We start from the raw sequence: 18,750 nt of genomic DNA on the forward strand, positions 1-18,750 counted from the left end.
CAATAAAGCCTTTTCTACCTCCAACTCCATGGGCTCAGGCGTGTTTGCTGGGGCACAGGGGGAGAGAGGGTCTTGCCCCGTGTGCTGGTCCCCGCAGCTCCTCGAGGCCAGGCCCAGCCTCCTCTGCTAGGCACTGGGTGCCACCACCCTGCCTGCCACAAGCCAGGTCCTTGTGTGCCAGCCGCACCTGCCCTCCCTCCCGCCGTCCCCAAAGTATTTATGCTGCTGTACGCTCAGGGGGAACCACCCTCTTCTCAGGCCACCCTAGTTTTTTACACCACCTTTTGGCAACCATTTAGCCATGCGCAGGCCAACCACCGTAAGCGTCTGAGGCTACTTGGGTTCCAGCAGCCGGGGACACATTTACACGGCGGCCGGCAAACGTTTTCACCCACAGCCCCCTAGACCACCCAAGCCCCCTCCCTTCCTCCCCACAGCCCCCCACAACCCCGCGGCTGCCCACCTGCCCTTGTGCCCCATGGCCCCTATGGACCCACACCCCTCCATGCCACAGCCCCCCAGCCTCTGCCCTTCTCCCTCCCCACTGTCCCCACCACCCTGCTCTCCTCTCCTCCAAATGCTCCCATCCCTCTTGGCCCCACAGCCGCGGGGGCCCCTGTCCCCATCACCTGTCGCACCCCATCCCATGGGACCCATTCTAGCAGTCTCGGAGCCGCTGGCTCTGTCCCCAAGGCCCGTGTCCCGGCTGACCCCACAGCCACCGGCCGGCACAGCCCCGGCTGCTCCCTGCCACCTTCTCCAGCCACTCACAGGTTTGGCTGACGAGGGGAACGGCCCTGTCAGATGGAGGCCGGAGCGACCCGGCCTTGCCACCTCCTGAATGCGGCGCTGCTGCATGCAGCCCCTCGAAGGGCCAGAGAGCTGGAGCACGTGGGTCACTGCCTGCCTGCCGCGTGCCCCCACCCCTTCCCTCCTGCTGTCCCCGCCACGGGCCAGCAGCTGCGGCTCGGAGCAAGAGAGAGAGACCATTCCTCTGGGGAGCCTGCAAGCACGGCGTCTGCCCAGGCTGGAGCAGGGGGCTAGGCTTTATTCTTCCCCTTCCGGGGCTGTAGTTCTCCCCCCGGGGCTGGATGCTGGATCCAAACGGGGGCTGGATGCTTGAGCCCTGTGCTGGACTCCATGCGGTCTGGCCACCTGTGCACACGCGCGCAGCCGTGGTGCACGCGCGTGGCTGTGAGTGCCTGCCTGTGCCTGCTGGGAGTACACGTGCAGCCTGGCTCCTGCTTGGACTTGGGGTGGGGAGCTGCTGCTGGAGCTGGACAGCTGTGGGACAGGCGTACCCCGCGGAGAGATGCTGACACGCGGTGCCCCAGGTCGCTCCCGCCCATGCGCTAAGAGTGGACGCTGAGAGTGCTGCCCTGTTTCCCCCTGGCCATGGCTGGGCCCCACGGCCAGCTTGGCGCCAGCCCCAGGGAGGTGATTGCCACGTCACAGTGGGCAGTGGTGGCCCTGTAACCGTGACGTCACTCGGGGCTTGTGACAACACGGTCACCGCCGTGGGTACAAAGGGGGCTGCTCCCAGAGGCAGGGCAGCACCTGGAGGAGAACCTCAGTGGTGCTGGGCAGGAGTCTGGAGAGTACGCGCCAACGACCTGTGCTGTGTCCGCCGTGCAGAGGGGCCCCGCGGGCACCTGGCAAAGCAGGGCAGGGGAAGCTCCTTCTCTCCTCAGCGGTCCCTGGCGCCCCCACCGTATCCTGCCACGTGCTCAGCACCCAGCTGGCGCGGGCCAAGCGCGGCACGGAACTAGTGCGTGTGAGCGCACAGGACTGCTGGGGAGAGGGAGGGGGCGCAGGCGCGTGAGTGCAGACGGCGGACGGTGCCCTACGCTGGAGGGAGGCTCCCGTGCCAGCCCTGACTGTGCACGTGCGTGGCCTTCCTTTGCGTGAGAGAGCGCGGGTGCGCCTGCGTTTGCGGAGCACAAGGCGGTGCGTGGCTGTGCCCGCGGGCGTACGGCTGGACCTGTGCCAGCACCCGCGGTGCCGGGCACAGCTGCAGGTGAGCGGGGTTGTGCGCCTGGGCACAGTCGTGCGGGGGTGCGTTCCCCTGAGCCCACCCGCGTGTCCCTGTGCGCTTGTGTGTCAGGGTAGGGCAGCGTCCCCGCCAGTGTCCGTGCCGGATAGTGCCTGCGGCCGTGCCCCTCACGCCCTGCCGGCTCCCGACGCGCAGGTGCAGCCATGCAGGCAGAAGTGGGGAAGCAAGAGCTCCGCGTGCTCCGGGAGCGCCTGACGCAGTGTTCTGCTGCGTCACAGAGGCACAAGGAGGTGCTGTGGCGTCTGGTAGGTGTGGAGCGTTCCCCTTGTCCCCGGGGGCTGGGGCTGCGAGACCTGAGCCCCTGAGCCCTCTTTTCCCCACACAGGGCAAGAAGCAGCAGGAGCTGCAGGAAACCGTGGAGCGGCTCTCCATGGAGGTCAGCGTGCCCTCCTCTGCCCACCTCCCCCAGCTGCAGCCCCTGGGGCTGTGGCAGGGGCTCAGTGCCTGTGTCCGGCTCCTCTTCCCAGAAGGGTGCTGTGGCGCGGCGCTTGCAAAGCAATGGCCAGGAGCTCCAGCAGCTGGAGCGGCTGGTGGCCCGGACGAAGGTGAGTTCACAGAATCACAGAGTGCTTGAGGTTGGGCGGGAGATCGTCTTGTCTTGTGCAATGCCCCTGCTCAAGCAGGGTCACTTAGAGCCAGTTGCTCCAGATGTGGACCCGTGCGCAGCGTTGGGCCTGGGGGTCCCTCTGTCTGCCCCTGGTGCCTGCAGGGCTGGGAAGGAGAGGGGACGCGAGGGCAACGGCAGTGCCCGAGGGGAGCTGGGAGGGGATAATGCCGAGGGGAATGCACTCGTGGCGGTGTCCCGCTGCCCTGATGGCTGCTTTTCTTCCCCTCCTCTCCCACAGGAGCACGCTCAGGTGGCAAGCAGGGAGGCAGCCGTGAGCCTGGAAGAGACGCAGAAGGTACAGGGGAAAAGGAGGCCCGTCCTGAAAGGGTCAGGGAGGGGGGTGCCAGCGGTGGGTCCGTGCACCCCAGCAGCCACGGGCAGTGGTGTGGCTGGGCAGGAGATTTCCTCCAGGATACGGTGTCCGTGATGGAGGGACTGGGCCTGTGCAGATCCGCCAGGCTCTTGGCTGTGGCTGTGCTGCAGAGGGGAGCCTGCTGTGGGTCTGCAGGCACAGCAGTATGGCTTTGGGGAAGGCAGAGGGATGAGTGACCCTCCTGGAGACATTCCTGTTCCCTCTTCTCTCCCAGGCAGGCCTCTCCCAGGGAGAGGCAGAGGGAGGCACAGCAGTGTGGGAGCTGATGAAGGTCTGTGACCTGCATCCAGAAATCCCTCGAGGGGGTGGCCAGAGCTGCTGGGCAATGGTGCTAGCCCCAGGTCACCCGGGCGCCTGCTGCCCTGGCCCTGGCCTGACCTCCGGGGCCCTGGGGACTGACTGGGGATGCCCTTTCCCGCCATGGTTCCCTGCAATGTGTGGGGAGGACGCGTGCGCTGCTGGGGCTGGTGGGGGACCAAAAGGAAGGGGGGTCCTGGGGGCAAGGGCGCTGCGACCTCACGGGGCAGGGTGGCGACACTGGAGGCGTCGCAGTGGCCCTAGAACAGGGCAGCCCCACGACCAGGAGTGGTCCTGCGGGCGCCCGGCACAGCAGGGATGGGGAAGCTCCTTCTCTCCTCAGCGGTCCCTGGTGCCCCCCACCACCTCCTGCCACGGGCTCAGCACCCAGCTGGCGCAGGCCAAGCCCGGCACAGGGCGAGGGTGCTGGGTGTGCAGATGGCTGATGGGCGCTGGGACGTAGGAAGCTGGGGCAGAGCCATGTGCGAGGGCGGGGATGTCTGTGACAGGGAATCTGATGGTTCCCCATGCCTGCAGGCAGCAGAGGCTCCAGGGACTGATGGCGGAGCCGGCAGAGATTCTGGGCAGGGCTCCACACAAAGGGCAAGGAGCATGGAGCTGCTGCAGCGTATGGTAGGAGTGGAGTGGTTCCTGGTCCGTGGGGGCTGGGGCTGCAGACCCTGGGGCTGCAGACCCTGAGCCCCTGCTCTCCTTTCCGCATGCAGGAGGAGAACCAACGCCTGCACGATGCCATAGAGGCGTTCAACATTAAGGTTGGTGTCCTCTCCTGCCCATGTCCCAGAGCTGCAGCGGCTGGGGCTGAGAGGCTCGAAGGGACCTCTGGAGGTCATCTTGGCTTGCCCAACCCCCCTGCTCAAGGAGGGTCACCTAGCGCCGGTTGCCCAGCGTCCGCGGGCAGAAGCGGGACTGGGGAGGACATTTTCCCCAGGATCGGGGGGCGTCTGTCACTTCCCTCTGCCCGGCCTTGTCAGTCGCCCAGTCTCCCCGTGCCCTGGGGCAGTGGGGTAGCGAGTGGGCATGGCCCTGGGGCTGGAGAGGGGTGAGGGTGCCCAGGTCCCAGCCCAGCCGCCCGCACGATAACGCCCGTTGTTTTGCAGGGGCAAGAGCACTGTGCCCAGATGGTGGCCTGGCTGCGGAAGGATGAGGAGGAGAATGAGGTAGTGCCGAAAGGGCTGGGGGAAAACGGGTGGGTGCCCCCGGGCCCTGGGGTGGGGGGGTTGGAGGAGGCTGGCAGCGGGCTCAGGGACTCGCACCCTTCCCTCTCCCAGGTGCTGCGTCAGGAAATGAAGAAACTCGAAGAGGCACTGGAGGAGGAAGAGGCCTGGTGAGTTGGGCCCCTCGCCCCACGCGGGTGTCCGGGGGCGGGGGGGGGGGGTGTCTCTGCAGCACCCGGAGCGCTGGGGCTGCCAGTGCTGGTGCTAGGCAATGGGGTGGGGGGAATGTGCAGCACGCGGTGTGACAGGGGAGCCCAAGCCCTGCCTGGGGTGCTGTATGTGCGCAAGGGGCCTGCCCGCGTGGCCACGGAGGTCTCTAACTCCTCCAACCGAGCCCTGTTGCCTGCAGCCAGCTGCAGAGGAAGAAGGAGGCAGAGGCGCCGGGGACTGCGCTGCCGGAGGTGGTGGAAGCACAGCTGGTAAGGGGGAGAGCCTGTGCCAGCCCCTGCCCCGGCCAGCGTGGGTCTCCCTGGGGAGGGGGGTCCGTGGAGGTCACAGCCACGCGTGGGCTGTACTCCTGCGCAAGGCGGAGGCCGGGGGCACCGTGCAACTCCAGCTGTCCCGACTGCGCAGCAGTGCTTGACAAGCGTCCATCTCTCTGCAGGAGAGGGAGATGCTGGCGAGAAGACGCGGCTTCATTTATTGGCTGGAGTGAGTGTCCCCACTGGGGCCCCTGGGGCCTGCTCCCGGGCAGCGGGTGGCATGGGCCAGACACCTGCTCCCGCCGGCGGGGCTCACAAGTCCAGGCTGCTGGGGAGCTGCTGGCCGGCTGTGGGCTTGGCAGCTGGGAAGTGCTCAGCGGCGGTTTTCCCTGGGCCGGGGTGCTTTCCCGGGCTTGTGGAGTCTCATGTCCCATCCTGCCCGAGGGAGCAATGAGAAGCGGCTGGGGAGGCAGCCCGTGGGGGCTCCCAGGATGGCCCCCTCCATCCCAGAGGCAAGATGGGCTTGGGATGCATCCAGCCTGCCCTGCCTCCCATCCCTCTTCTGCCCCACAGGACACTCGGCCTGCTCTTCATCGGCCTGCAGCTGGCCGTCGGCTTCGCTCTGGCTGCTGCGGTGCTCTACGCCTCCTGGTACGACCCCGAGCTCTTCTACCGCCTGCTGGTGTGTGTGCTGCCTGAGGAGACCTACACCACCCTGGCATGCAGCCTGTGGAAGATCCTCCCCGTGCGCAGTGAGGGGCTGCTGCCCTTCTGACAGCCCGCCCCCCCAATAAAGCCTTTTCTACCTCCAACTCCATGGGCTCAGGCGTGTTTGCTGGGGCACAGGGGGAGAGAGGGTCTTGCCCCGTGTGCTGGTCCCCGCAGCTCCTCGAGGCCAGGCCCAGCCTCCTCTGCTAGGCACTGGGTGCCACCACCCTGCCTGCCACAAGCCAGGTCCTTGTGTGCCAGCCGCACCTGCCCTCCCTCCCGCCGTCCCCAAAGTATTTATGCTGCTGTACGCTCAGGGGGAACCACCCTCTTCTCAGGCCACCCTAGTTTTTTACACCACCTTTTGGCAACCATTTAGCCATGCGCAGGCCAACCACCGTAAGCGTCTGAGGCTACTTGGGTTCCAGCAGCCGGGGACACATTTACACGGCGGCCGGCAAACGTTTTCACCCACAGCCCCCTAGACCCCCCAAGCCCCCTCCCTTCCTCCCCACAGCCCCCCACAACCCCGCGGCTGCCCACCTGCCCTTGTGCCCCATGGCCCCTATGGACCCACACCCCCCATGCCACAGCCCCCCAGCCTCTGCCCTTCTCCCTCCCCACTGTCCCCACCACCCTGCTCTCCTCTCCTCCAAATGCTCCCATCCCTCTTGGCCCCACAGCCGCGGGGGCCCCTGTCCCCATCACCTGTCGCACCCCATCCCATGGGACCCATTCTAGCAGTCTCGGAGCCGCTGGCTCTGTCCCCAAGGCCCGTGTCCCGGCTGACCCCACAGCCACCGGCCGGCACAGCCCCGGCTGCTCCCTGCCACCTTCTCCAGCCACTCACAGGTTTGGCTGACGAGGGGAAAGGCCCTGTCAGATGGAGGCCGGAGCGACCCGGCCTGCCACCTCCTGAATGGCCCTGCCGGCTCCCGACGCGCAGGTGCAGCCATGCAGGCAGAAGTGGGGAAGCAAGAGCTCCGCATGCTCCGGGAGCGCCTGACGCAGTGTTCTGCTGCGTCACAGAGGCACAAGGAGGTGCTGCGGCGTCTGGTGTTCAAGGGGGCCTGTAAGAAAGATGGGGTCAGACATTTTAGCAGGGCCTGTAACGACAGGACAAGGCGTAATGGTTTTAAACTAAGAGAGGGGAGATTCAGACTAGATTGAAGGAAGAAATTTTTTACAATGAGGGTAGTGGAACACTGGAACGGGTTGCCCAGAGAGGTGGTAGCTGCGCCATCCTTGGAAACATTCAAGGCCAGGCTGGATGGGGCTCTTTGCCATCTTCATCTTCTCTCTCTTCACTTTCTTCTGATGACGTTATAACTACCGTACCTCAACGTAACATTGAACTGTTCAAGCACTCCTGAAAATTATATGAAATCCAGAATGCCTTACTGTCCTGTCTTTGGCCAGGATAGTTACACTTCTTCACAGTAATTTGCATGGGGCTGTGTTTTGGAATTGTGGTGAAAATAGCACTGATAACGCACCAACGTTTTACTTACTGCTGAGCAGTGCTGACACAGCGTCAAGGCCTCTTCTGTCCCGCCAGCGAGTAGGGTGGAGGTGCGCAGCAAGTTGGGAGGGGACACAGCTGGGACAGCTGACCCCAGCTGACCAAAGGGCTGTTCTATACCATATGACATCGTGGTCAGCAATAAAACTGGGGGAGAGGGTGGTGGGGGGCCACTGCTCAGGTACTGGCTGACCATCGGTCGGTCGGTGGTGAGCAATTGTTTTCATTTGCATCGCCTGTTTTTCTTGGGTTTTATTTTCCTCTCCCTGTTAGTTTTTTTCCTTACTTTTTTTTTTTTTTTTAATTTCTTTTCAATTCTTAAACTGGTTTTATCTCAAGCCACGTGTTTCTTTCGCACTTTTACCCTTCTGATTCTCAACCCCATCCCACCGGGTTTTGTCATTACCATCATGTTAATGACACACTAGATCCTGCCAAACCTACAGCCTGCAAAACCTGAAGACCACTTTATGCAAGACATGTTCCAGAAACTACAATCAGCACACAGTAGCACATGCATCTACCTTGTTCTGTCCTTGCCAAAAGTGCTGCGTGACCTGTCATTAGCCTTGGTGACTGACAGCAGGCAAGACTCTCTCATCTGGCGTAGCTCAGATGCAGCTCCTAGCAAAACAGCTATTTCAGAAAGTCATGCCTTGCTATTTTGGGAAAGTGTTTCAAGGAAATGTTTTTAATACTCTAGAATGGTAAGACTAAGCATGGCAATCTCACTCCAAGTTCGAGCTCTGCCACAGGTTACCTTTTCTATTTTTTCCCTCTCTTTTCACCAAAGGGTGGCACTTCTTTTGGAATGCAAGACGAGCTACACGGGCTCTACGGACAGCCCATGGAAAACTGAGAAATGACTCTGTGAGCACTTCCATCCCCATTCCCTGCCACTCCAACACTCCTTTCACACTCCTCTCCTCGCCAGCACTCACGCCTTACACAGTCTCCGCAACATGTACAAGGCACTGACTTCACCAGATATTGCCCAAATCATCATCTCTTATTTGAGATCTGATCAGCTCAACAGCTGCCACAGCCTCTTCTGTCCTTACGTGCAGTCTTGCCCCATTCTCACCCACTCAGAAAGCTCCTACAAGGATCATCTCACTCACTGCCTTAATCACAACTGACAGTCTCCTTAACACCCTCAAGTTCTCTTCAGGTCTCTTCTCCCAAGTAACAAGTGACAGGACGAGACGAAACGGCCTCAAGCTGTACCAGGAAAAGTTTAGGTTGGATATCAGGAAAAACTTCCTCACCGAAAGGGCTGTCAGACACTGGCACAGGCTGCCCAGGGCAGGGGTTGAGTCCCCATCCCTGGAGGTGTTTAAAGAACGGGTAGACGTGGTGCTTGCGGACATGGTTTAGGGGTGGACTTGGCAGTGCTGGGTTAACGGTTGGACTCGATGATCTTAAGGGACTTTTCCAACCTTAACGATTCTATGATTCTATGATTCTTTCCCTCACTTCACACAGACAGTTAATGTGGCCTTTCATGACTTAGCCTCCTCCCTCATGTTATTTCCCACCGAGTACCACAACGACAGCTCCTAATTACATGTCCTGAGAGCAGCTTCCACCACTCTCACCTGCTACACACCAACAGCAACAGCGCTGTCTCCTCCCATGCCCATCTCCATGCTCGGGAGGAGCTGCTCACACACCCCTGCAGCCGGCCTTGCTGCCTGACAATCCTTGCTGTGCTGCTCAAGGCCACGAAAACTGTCACGCTACGGCTGTACCCACGTCACTGTTCCTCATTCTGACTGACACTGCCCATGGCTGTGTATTCCCACCTGCTCACAGCCATCTCTTGTTTCCAATCTGGTCGGCATTTTAGAAAAGCACACTTTTTTGTTTGTTTTTTTTTTTTAATACCTGCTTTGACCTCACTACAGTACAGGCCCAGACTCCAGGACTACGGCTGGCAAAGTTTGTAGCTCTACAGAATTGTGTAGGGATTCAAAATAGCCAGTAGTTCAGCTCATTTCAGTTGTTTAAGACAAGGCTTTTGGCTAGAACACAGTCCAGAAAATTGAAAACCAGAACTAACCTACACTCCCTCCTTGACTGGCACCTCTTTCTTCATCACTTCTTTGCATTTCTTCAGTTCCTGGGGAGTACATATCAAGATTTCCCTGTTTAAAAGAAACAAGAAAGATCAGTCACAAATGTGCAGAAAACCTGCCCTTCACATACACGGTGCCCACACAGGAGCATTATCAAGGCCCTGCATATACGCAAAAGATTAAATCCATGCACCGGGGAGGGGAGAGGAGATGCAGCGCTCTGGCACCCACGATGAGCAACAACAATTTCTGCTCTGAACTGGGCCTTAGTCAAAGTGCAAGTACAGTACTGAGCCAGACACGAAACCCAGCGTATCGCTTCATCCCAGGTGCCACGTGCACTGTGCCTTCTTCCATCGCCTCCTGCCAATGAATTGCTTTCCAGGCTCTTCCGTCTCATCGCAGCTTAGATACCTGCACTCTGGCTCAGGGTTGACTGGGGGAACTTCTCAGGGCATGAACTTTGCTTCGGGCTTGGTACGAGCACGAGGCTTCATGCCTTTGCCTTCGCCCCCAGCAGAAGGTGGGAGAGTGGCAGGTTTGCAAGTGGTCTGATGAATGGAGCTCGGACACCTACCAGAGATTAAAAGCCAACCAAAGAAAAAGCCCAGAGAACCTGCGTTAGAGAGTAGCAGAAAGAAACCTCAGGGCTGATCACTGTTTAACACATGGGGTTTGGAATTTGGGAGACTGGAGCTGCCAACAGACTCGGCTCTTGGAATGGAAACATCCTTTCGCTTTTGATCCTGACAGAAATATTACAGACTGCCCCCAGCTCTACTTTGCAGTTGCCTGAAGCGTTTGCTTGCCCATGCCCAGTTCTCTTCCATGCTTACAAGGTATGTTTAATCTGCAAAACAGTCAGTACGACAGTCCGGGATGCCATGCAGAGGGACCTGGAGAGGCTGGAGAGGTGGGCCTGTGGGAACCTCATGAGGTTCAACAAGGCCAAGTGCAAGGTCCTGCACCTGGGTCGGGGCAATCCCCGGTATCGGTACAGGCTGGGGGATGAAGGGATTGAGTGCAGCCCTGCCGAGAAGGACTTGGGGGTACTGATAGACAAAAAGCTGGACATGAGCTGGCAATGTGCTCTCACAGCCCAGAAAGCCAACCGTCTCCTGGGCTGCATCAAAAGAAGCGTGGCCAGCAGGGCGAGGGAGGGGATTCTGCTCCTCTCCTCTGCTCTGGTGAGACCCCACCTGGAGCACTGCATCCAGCTCTGGGGTCCTCAGTACAAGAAGGACATGGACCTGTTGGAGAGGGTCCAGAGGAGGCCCCAAAAATGATCAGAGGGCTGGAACACCTCTGCTATGAGGAAAGGCTGAGAGAGCTGGGGTTGTTCAGCCTGGAGAAGAGAACGCTGCAGTACTTTCAATACTTCAAGGGGGCCTACAAGAAAGATGAGGATAGTGAAACACTGGAAGGGGTTGCCCAGAGAGGTGGTAGCTGCCCCATCCTTGGAAACATTCAAGGCCAGGCTGGATGGGGCTCTGAGCAACCTGATTGAGTTGTAGATGTCCCTGCCATTGCAGGGGGATGGACTAGATGACCTTTAAAGGCCCCTTCCATCCCAAAGCATTCTATGATTCTACGACAAACAAGCAGCCACATGCCTCTTCTCTCAAAGACAGGAAAACTGCAGTGAAAGACAACACAGGTACCATGACAAGCCGCCTGCTCTGGGCTAGGTTTTAAAAAGCAAGGTCTCCTGAACCTCTGTTTTCCAGCTGCTGCCAACAGCTGGAAACGGTCTGGTTTTGATCAGCTGGATGATCAATGCTAACTACCAAAATCCAGTACAAGACGTTAAACCTCAGGCTTCAGATGTTGAGCCCAACCCAAACAACTGAATAACCTCCCTCCTGCCATTGCGCCGACTGCAGTATTGCACATCCCCTGCCTTCTCAAGCTCATCCCCAGCAGTCTCCTCCCGGCCACGCTGCTGTAGGCCGCTATATGGTCTCAGGGAACCAGATTCTGGAACCACGCTGGCATCTCCCATCAGTGAGGATGCAGAGATGCTCTCCCAGCACACTGGGCTCCTCTCACCTCTTCTGCTCTCGCTGCATTGTCCTTTCCTCATCTCCAGGCACTGGTTTTCACCTTCAGCCCCATCTCCACTCCTTGCAAAATTCCCCTGTTTCAAGGAAATCAACAAGATGACCACGTCCTCCTGATCCTTGTCTCTCATGGGAACTTTGGTCTGGTAACCAGTACAGAAAATGGCAGCGTGATCAGAAAAACATCAAGGCTTGCCCCAGAGGGAGGTGGGATGAGATGTGCTGGTGTTCTGCAGGGAAGCACAGCACAAAGAAAACCTGGTGAGGTTTAAGCATTAACAATTTTATTGGGCTTTACTGGGCGTTCGCTGTCTTCTGCAGACCTCTCGACTGTTAACATGCCAAACCTCCCAGCCCCCTGGGTTTTGAGAAGGCTTATTTTGGCTTGGACTAGACTATCGGGTAACACTGCACTGCTGAACCCTCGTACACCTGAGCGTGCTCCTCACAGCTCCGTACCGCTGTGCCCTGTGGGAAGTGAGGCCCAGGGTGAGCCGTGCTGCACAGATATGTGCTGGAAGGCAGCGCAATGGGAACAGAGATACGAGACTGGTGGGGGAAAGGTCGAGTATCGACACTGGGAAATGTGATGCCAGTTCAGTGTCTGCAGCAGGATCCGGGCAGCCACAGAATTAAGCAGCGACTCCCTTTGGAGACCATGAGGCAACGGGTAGCACAACCTGCTCTAGATGATATCCCACTTCTCGCATCCTTGCCCTCCCTTTCCCCTCCAGCTTTCCTGACTGTGGGAGTTGTCCTCTGAGGGTAAGACAAGACAAAGTGCCCCTTGCTGAACCACCACCATTGCCTCCACTGGAACCACCCTGGGTCTGAACACAAGGACATACGGCAGTGGCAGCAGTTCACTCCCGTTCTGACCCCTACGTACCCCTTTGATGACTTGAAGGAAGTCTGTACCCGGGATCTTCCTTGTGCCCACACCAGCCTCCTTGAAGAAGTCGACCATCGGCCACTTCTGCTGGCGCAGCAGCTTCTGCAGCGCGACAAGATCCTGGGGTGCACAAAGCAGGGGGTGCTGCCCTTCCCCCAGGGCCGTCGGCTCTCTGCTGATGAGCACTGGAAAAGGTTAGAAAACACCCTGAGAGCACCAAGCAAAAGGGTCAGCAACGCAGAGAGCTCTAACTGCACATTTTCACCTGACCGCCTTAAACAAAACAGGCTCGGGATCCCCACTGCTCACTTCACCCTGGAATAGTCCCATTCCTCCTCTGAAAGCTGCTGTGTGCCTGGATGAGGACAGACACAATCCACATAGAGAGCAACCAGAGCTAAATGCTGCACTTTCCTTGGTCACGTTTCCTTGGAAATAACATTTAAAAAACCCCAAAACAAACCTGTTACTGCAAGAACCAGGAAGAAAGAAATCCCTGACAGGTTGACAGCAACTTCCCGGCTGTGGTAAAACCATCCGCCCTCGGTACCCCCATTTCCCAAAAGCCGGCAGCACAGCTTGGGTTTGGGAAAAGGCAGGTATCAGAGCCTGGGGCCGAGAGAGGGGCACAAGCATCTGCCAGGGGAGCTGCATCCAACCAGCAGCGCTCCCCACTGGCTGCTCTGGCAACAAAGCCCTGCTGTGTGCTCCCACCAGCAGGGAGAAACACCTCCATGTCTGGCAATCCCCATTTCTCAGAGGCTGTCAGCAGAGACGGGGCCGTCCATGAGCACCAGACCCATGTGAAGGCCTGGGGACAGCAAAGGCCCCTGGCCTCTCCCCACCACAGCATGCCTGCTCCAAAGCCTGGAGCCGCCTGCAGAGAGGAGGCCACTCTACCTTCCCCTGGCCTGCCGACATCAAACACCCACCCCCAGCTGTCAGGGCTGGGGCTGGCGACCCTCGGGGCAGCAGCAGGAACCGCTCTGACCCTGCTGCTGGGGCTGTCCCTGGGCTGAGCACTCGGGCCCAGGGCTGGGGACTGGGCCATGGCGGGGCCCATGGGCAGTGAGACCTCCATTGCCCTCCCTCCAGGCCCATCCGCACTGCCAGATACCTGCTCCTGCTCCTGCTCCTGCTCCTGCTCCTGCTCCTGCTCCTGCAGCTCCCCTGGCCCTGGCCCTGCTCCCCCGGGCCCCGGCTGACCCCACCCCGCCTCTCCCCCCTTTCTCCTCAGGCCCCTCGGCCTCGGCCCCCTCCGGCCCCGCCCCAGCCCGGCTCTGACTGACAGGCCGCCTCCGGCGCCGCTGATTGGCTCAGCCGTGGCCAATGGGGCGGCTGTTGCCGGGCAGGCTCAGGCAGCCTGGGCCTCTCCTCCCAGAGCTGCCCTGCACCCACTGCCCCCTGCAGCACAGAGGCTCCTCAGCCCGCCGGGACACTGAGGAGCTGCCCTGGACTTGCTCAGGATCGGCAAGTCTTCCCCAAACTGCGGGTCTGCCTGTGCTCCAGCCCCAGCCCTGGGCAGGAGGAGCTGCGTGACGGGAGCCGCTGGCCTCGGCCAGGCCGGCAGCTGGCAGGAGACGGGGCTCTGCCCCCGCTCCCAGCGCCCGTGCTGAGCCCAGCGCCCAGGGCCTCCCTCAGGCCTCGCCTTGCCCCGGGCGGTGAGGAGGAGAGACGTCCTGTGCTGGCGGGGCCCAGGGCATCCTCCTGCGGCCAGAAGGAAGGACGGAGCCCCGTCCCTCTCCCCACGGGGGCTGACCACTGTCCTTGGCTTCTGTCCCCGGGGCTCCCCAGCGCTGGCAGGCCCCGCAGGGCTTCAGGGCCATGCAAGTGTCCAGGCGGCAGGGGCTCCTGGGGCTCAGGGCGCCTTTGGGCATCTCCGAAGCCGAGGTGCGGCTGCCCCTTTGCTTCTGCAGATGCAGTTGTTTGCTGCCCCCTTCGTGGTCAACCCTGTTTGTCCTCGTGGTGCGTGGACTGGAGAGATGGCATGTCCCTGTTAGTCTGGGAGGACTTCAGGGAAGCGAGGAGGTCCCAGCACGCACACAGGTAGAAGGACAGTGAAAAGGAGCCCTGTCAGGGTTTGTCTGCTGTTTCACAGCTGAACTCAGACATCTGTGTGCATCTCAGCACCAAAGTCAGCTATTTCCCCTCCAAGCTGCACAGCTTTCTGACAGTGAAAGCAAGGTGGCCTGGGCTGGCCTTTGGGAAAACTCAGCTCCTTTCTTTTTTAATTGCGTGCCTACACTTCTTCTTTTTTTCACCTTTTTTTTTTTGCCCTCTTCCCCCAGATCCATGCTCTATTAAAGGTAATTTTGACTTGACTTTCTGCATGGATCATAGAGCAGGTAGATACAGGATATAAGTATAGGCTGGTCTATACCTTTGGAGCTGTAGGCTGGATAGATACAGGCTGTGCGTAGAGTTCCTGTTTGACAATTATAAATTCTTTTCCATATTCTAAAACAGGCAAGCAATGGGGCAGCAGCGTAGTCCTCCTACTGAGAAGTTGGGCTCAGTCTAGAAGGAGAGGAAGCCCACCCAGACTGATAGAGTCCTCGTGGTGTGTGGAGACTGGAGAGAGGCCACGTCCCTGGGAGGACTTCAGGGAAGTGAGGCAGTCCCAGCACGCACACAGGTAAGGGGACAGTGGCAAGGAGCCCTGTCAGGGTTTGTCTGCTGTTTCGCAGCTGAACCCAGACATTTGTGTGCAGCCCAGCACCAAAGTCAGCTTTTTTTCCTCCAAGCTGCACAGCTTTTCACCAGCAAAGGCAAGTTGGGCTGAGCTGGTCTTTGGGATAACTTGGCTCCTTCTTTTTATAATTGCGTGCCTACTCTTTTCCTTTTTTCCACCAATGTCTTTCTTTCTCCCCCTTTCCCCCCAGGTTCCATCCTCTTTCAAGGGGAATTATGATTTGAGTGTCTAGACAGATCAGTGAGTAGGTAGACGCAGGATATTATTCTAGGCTGGTCTATACCTCCAGAGCTGTTGGCTGAGCTATTCTACCTGTAAAGGCTGGCTAGATACGGGCTACGGGTAGAGTTATGTTTGCTAATTATTAATTCTTTTGGGGTCCTGTGACAGTGACAGTAAGTTTGTCTGCCTGCAGCTCCGCAGCAGTTAAAGCTACCACTGAAACAGTTTTGATGATGGATGCTGTTCTGTGTATTTTGGGTTTGGTACTCATTACATGGAGCTAGAATTATTTCTTTGTCATTAGGTGACAGGGATCTTCTTGCACTGATCTTCTCTTTCTGGAGTGTCCCCTGACAGCCTTTGTCGTCCAGAGCTGTCCCCTCGGTTCCCGAAAGTTCCAATCTCGGCGACCTGGAAAAACTCCTGTAATGGCTTCACCAGTAGGCTTGGATTTTGTGAATCCCCATGGATAAACGGATGGGCCAGGTGCTCCATTCCTTGATTTTGATATGCTGGCAATCTAGAGTAAATTTGGAGGCGTTTCCTCCTCCTCCTCCTTCCCCTTTTTCTTCCTCCTCTTCCTCCTGTTCTTTTTCCTCCTGCTTCTCCTCTGATTCTTCGTCCTCTGCCCCCTGTTCTTCCTTCTCGTGTTCTTCCTCCTCTTATTCCTCCTCCTCCTCCTCATTCTTTTCTTCTTTCTCCTCCCCCTCCTCCTGATCTTCCTTCTCTTCTTTCATCATTCTCCTCCTTCCTCTGCTCCTGTTCTTCTTCCCCTTGTTCCTCCTCCTTTTGTTCCTCCTCCTTCTCTACGTCTTCTTTCTTCTTTTCTTCCTCCTCTTCTACCTCCAGTTCTTCCTCCTCCACCTCTTGTCCTTCCTTCTTCTTTTCTTCCTCCTCTTCTACCTCCAGTTCTTCCTCCTCCACCTCTTGTCCTTCTTTCTTTTCCTCCTTATCTTCTTCCTCATACTCCTCTTCCTGCTCTTGTTCTTCCTCTTCTTCTTGTTTTCTCTCACGTCCTTCATCCTGTTCTTCCTACTGCTTTCTCCTCCTCTTGTTCTTCTTCTTTCTCCTCCTTTTCATCTTCCTCCAGTTCTTCCTCCCCATCTTCTTCCTCCTCCTCCTCCTCCTCCTTCTTTTCTTCCTGTTCCTTTTGTCTTTGGCCTCTTCCTCTTGTTCCTCCTATTCCTCCTGTTCCTCCTCCTGTTCTCTCTCTTCCTTTTCCTTCCTCCTCCATCTTCTTCCTCTTCTTCTGTTTCCTTTTCTTGTACCTCCTCTGCCTCCTCTTCCTCCTCTTTCTTATCCTCCTCCTCTTCTTTCTTCTCCTCCTTCTTATCTTTTACCTCCTCCTTTTATTCCTCATCTTCCTCCTCCTCCTGTTGCTCCTCCTCCTGTTATTCCTCCTCCTTTTGTTATTCCTTCTCCTGTTCCTCAAGGCTTCTCCTACTTCTCCTGTTCTTCTTCCTCCTCCTGTTCCTTCTCCTGTTCTTCCTCCTCCCGTTCTTCCTCCCCCTGATCTTCCTTTTCCTCCTTCTCCGCCTTCTCCCTTTTACTGTGTATTCGTCTCTTGTTCTTCCTCCTCATCTTTTTTCTCATCCTCCTCCTGTTCGTCCTTTTCCTCCTCCTCATCCCTCACTAAATCTAATTTTGAAGAGTTTAAAGCTCTCCCTATAAGTCTGGCCAGCATGTAGCCTGAGTAGCGTTTACATATAGGAAGTAATCTGGATTTTTTTCCCCCTTCCCTCAGCCCAGAGGATCTCACGTAGTTGTCCTCAGACTCAAAGAAAGAGAGGAATCCACGGAAGAGCAGTGCCCAAACAGGGAGCCCAGAGGCAGCTGTAGCCAAAAGCACCTGAGCCTGAAGATGGCAGGGAGCATGCTGATGTGCAGACAGGTAGGATGCTGAAGGGCTTTTAATTTAAGCTAAACCCAATCTAAACTCGTGGATCTGGCTGCACCTACTCCATTCGGTTCCTGAACATCACCTTGGGTGAAGGTTCCCTAATGCTTGCCATTAGAACACCCTAGAATGAGCTGCTTTTCACACTAACAAACTAAGCCGAAGGAGGGTGATCTTTCTCCAGAGGTTCAGTGATCTTTCCTCAGGTTTCAGCGCACACTCAGTGGAGGCTCTTCTCCACTGAGACAGCATTTGACATGGGCTGGTGTGGAAGTTTTGGTCTCGTGCCCTCCCACGGACAAGTGCGGATCATCTTGTGTACTCAATAGCCCTGATTTTACGATTCAGTGATTTTCTGAGGAAGCTTTCTTAGCTCGGCTCTAGGAGACAGGTACAATTCATAGACCCCACAGACTGTGTGTTCCCTGTTCTGCCTTTTCCTCTCAGGAAGATCAGGGTATGAAGAGAGAGACGTGTTTTCAACAGAGATGGTTAGCAGGTGGGCTGTCAGCGTCCTTCTGTTGCATTTGCCTTGTCACCACTGACTCAGCCAGGAACCGGTTGCCATTCTTCATGGGGAGACCTAGTGGTCTGACATCTCCCGAGTGACATGCTGGTTTAGGAATCCTTCCCAAGGAGGGCAGCAGGGCTTGCAGAGCACGTGGCATCAGAGGCCTGGCGGAGACAACCAATGTCCATTTTCTTTTGGAGCATAGTTTTTCCTTTTTTACTTCACAGAAGTCATGTTCCCGCAAATTCTTTGGATCTAGTTTACCCTACTGAATCATCAGGTGTAGCCATGACTTTGAAAGCTCAGCCAACCCATCTGGCCTTGCTCCTGCAGCTCCCGAGGACCTACCCGAGGGTGTGACAGTGAAACCCCAACCCTCTGCACTGCTGCCCCACGCTGGGCAGAGCACGACTGTGGGAAGTCCACGGGAAAGCAGTGTTTCCAGGGCGAGACCCACCAAGGGGATGGGTGACACACATGGGCACTGCAAACACAGCCTCCATCCCATGGGAAACCCCCACCGGGGCAGGCTCCAGCTCTGCATCTCCACAGGGAGAGATGGGCTCAGGGCTGGGGGTGGAGGGGCTGGCTTGGGACCGGGGGCTGACAGCAGGAAAGCTCTCGGGACCAGGGCAGAGGGGTGTGTGAGCCTGGGCTCCCCCTGGGCCCCCCCAGGGTCACCCCAGGGCTGGAGGAGCTCCCAGCAGGGAACGGGGCAACACTGCTGTGGGAGAGGCTGATGGCAACAGCCACCTCCTCCCCTCTTCTGCTCTGGTTATGGATCCTGCTGTTTGCAGTGCTAAGGAGCTGTGGCTGCTTCCCGCAGGGAGCCCTGCCATGGACACCAACACACCTTGCAAACAGCAGCAGAGGAGCCTGTTGGGGAAGAGCCAGAGGGCTGTGGAGATCCTTGAGCGGGAGCAGGGAGGGCAGTTTGGGCTCCAGGTTCCTGCACAAGTGCCAAATCATTTTCCCACCCGACTCCTGTGTGAGAAGTTCTCTTCTTGGGTGAAAGCCCCTGCCGAGAGAGAGGGACCCTGGCTCAACTCCCATCAGCGCCTGCTTTAGGGGAGGGACACAAAATACCCTCTGCCATTTAAATGTGTCCACGTGAGCTTCCTCCCAGACAGGCCCTTCTCCAGGCCAGGGACTGGGTGATGGGATGGGTACCAGTCCATGTC

General features: G+C 58.0%; 1 protein-coding gene across 1 annotated transcript; it reads left to right on the forward strand.

The window, feature by feature from the left end:
* Positions 1-2,196: 2,196 nt before the first annotated feature.
* LOC148051158 (uncharacterized) lies at positions 2,197-5,762 on the forward strand. The gene is made up of 12 exons (XM_087738333.1): positions 2,197-2,298; positions 2,379-2,429; positions 2,521-2,598; positions 2,899-2,955; positions 3,617-3,760; positions 3,868-3,963; positions 4,056-4,103; positions 4,449-4,508; positions 4,620-4,675; positions 4,915-4,984; positions 5,170-5,216; positions 5,561-5,762. The coding sequence occupies exons 1-12, from the start codon at positions 2,197-2,199 to the stop codon at positions 5,760-5,762; spliced, it is 1,011 nt and encodes a 336-aa protein (XP_087594459.1).
* Positions 5,763-18,750: the final 12,988 nt, after the last annotated feature.

Source organism: Nipponia nippon, unplaced genomic scaffold, assembly GCF_047370975.1.
Source record: "Nipponia nippon isolate SJK-2023a ecotype South Korea unplaced genomic scaffold, ASM4737097v1 scaffold_66, whole genome shotgun sequence".
Taxonomy (NCBI): domain Eukaryota; kingdom Metazoa; phylum Chordata; class Aves; order Pelecaniformes; family Threskiornithidae; genus Nipponia; species Nipponia nippon.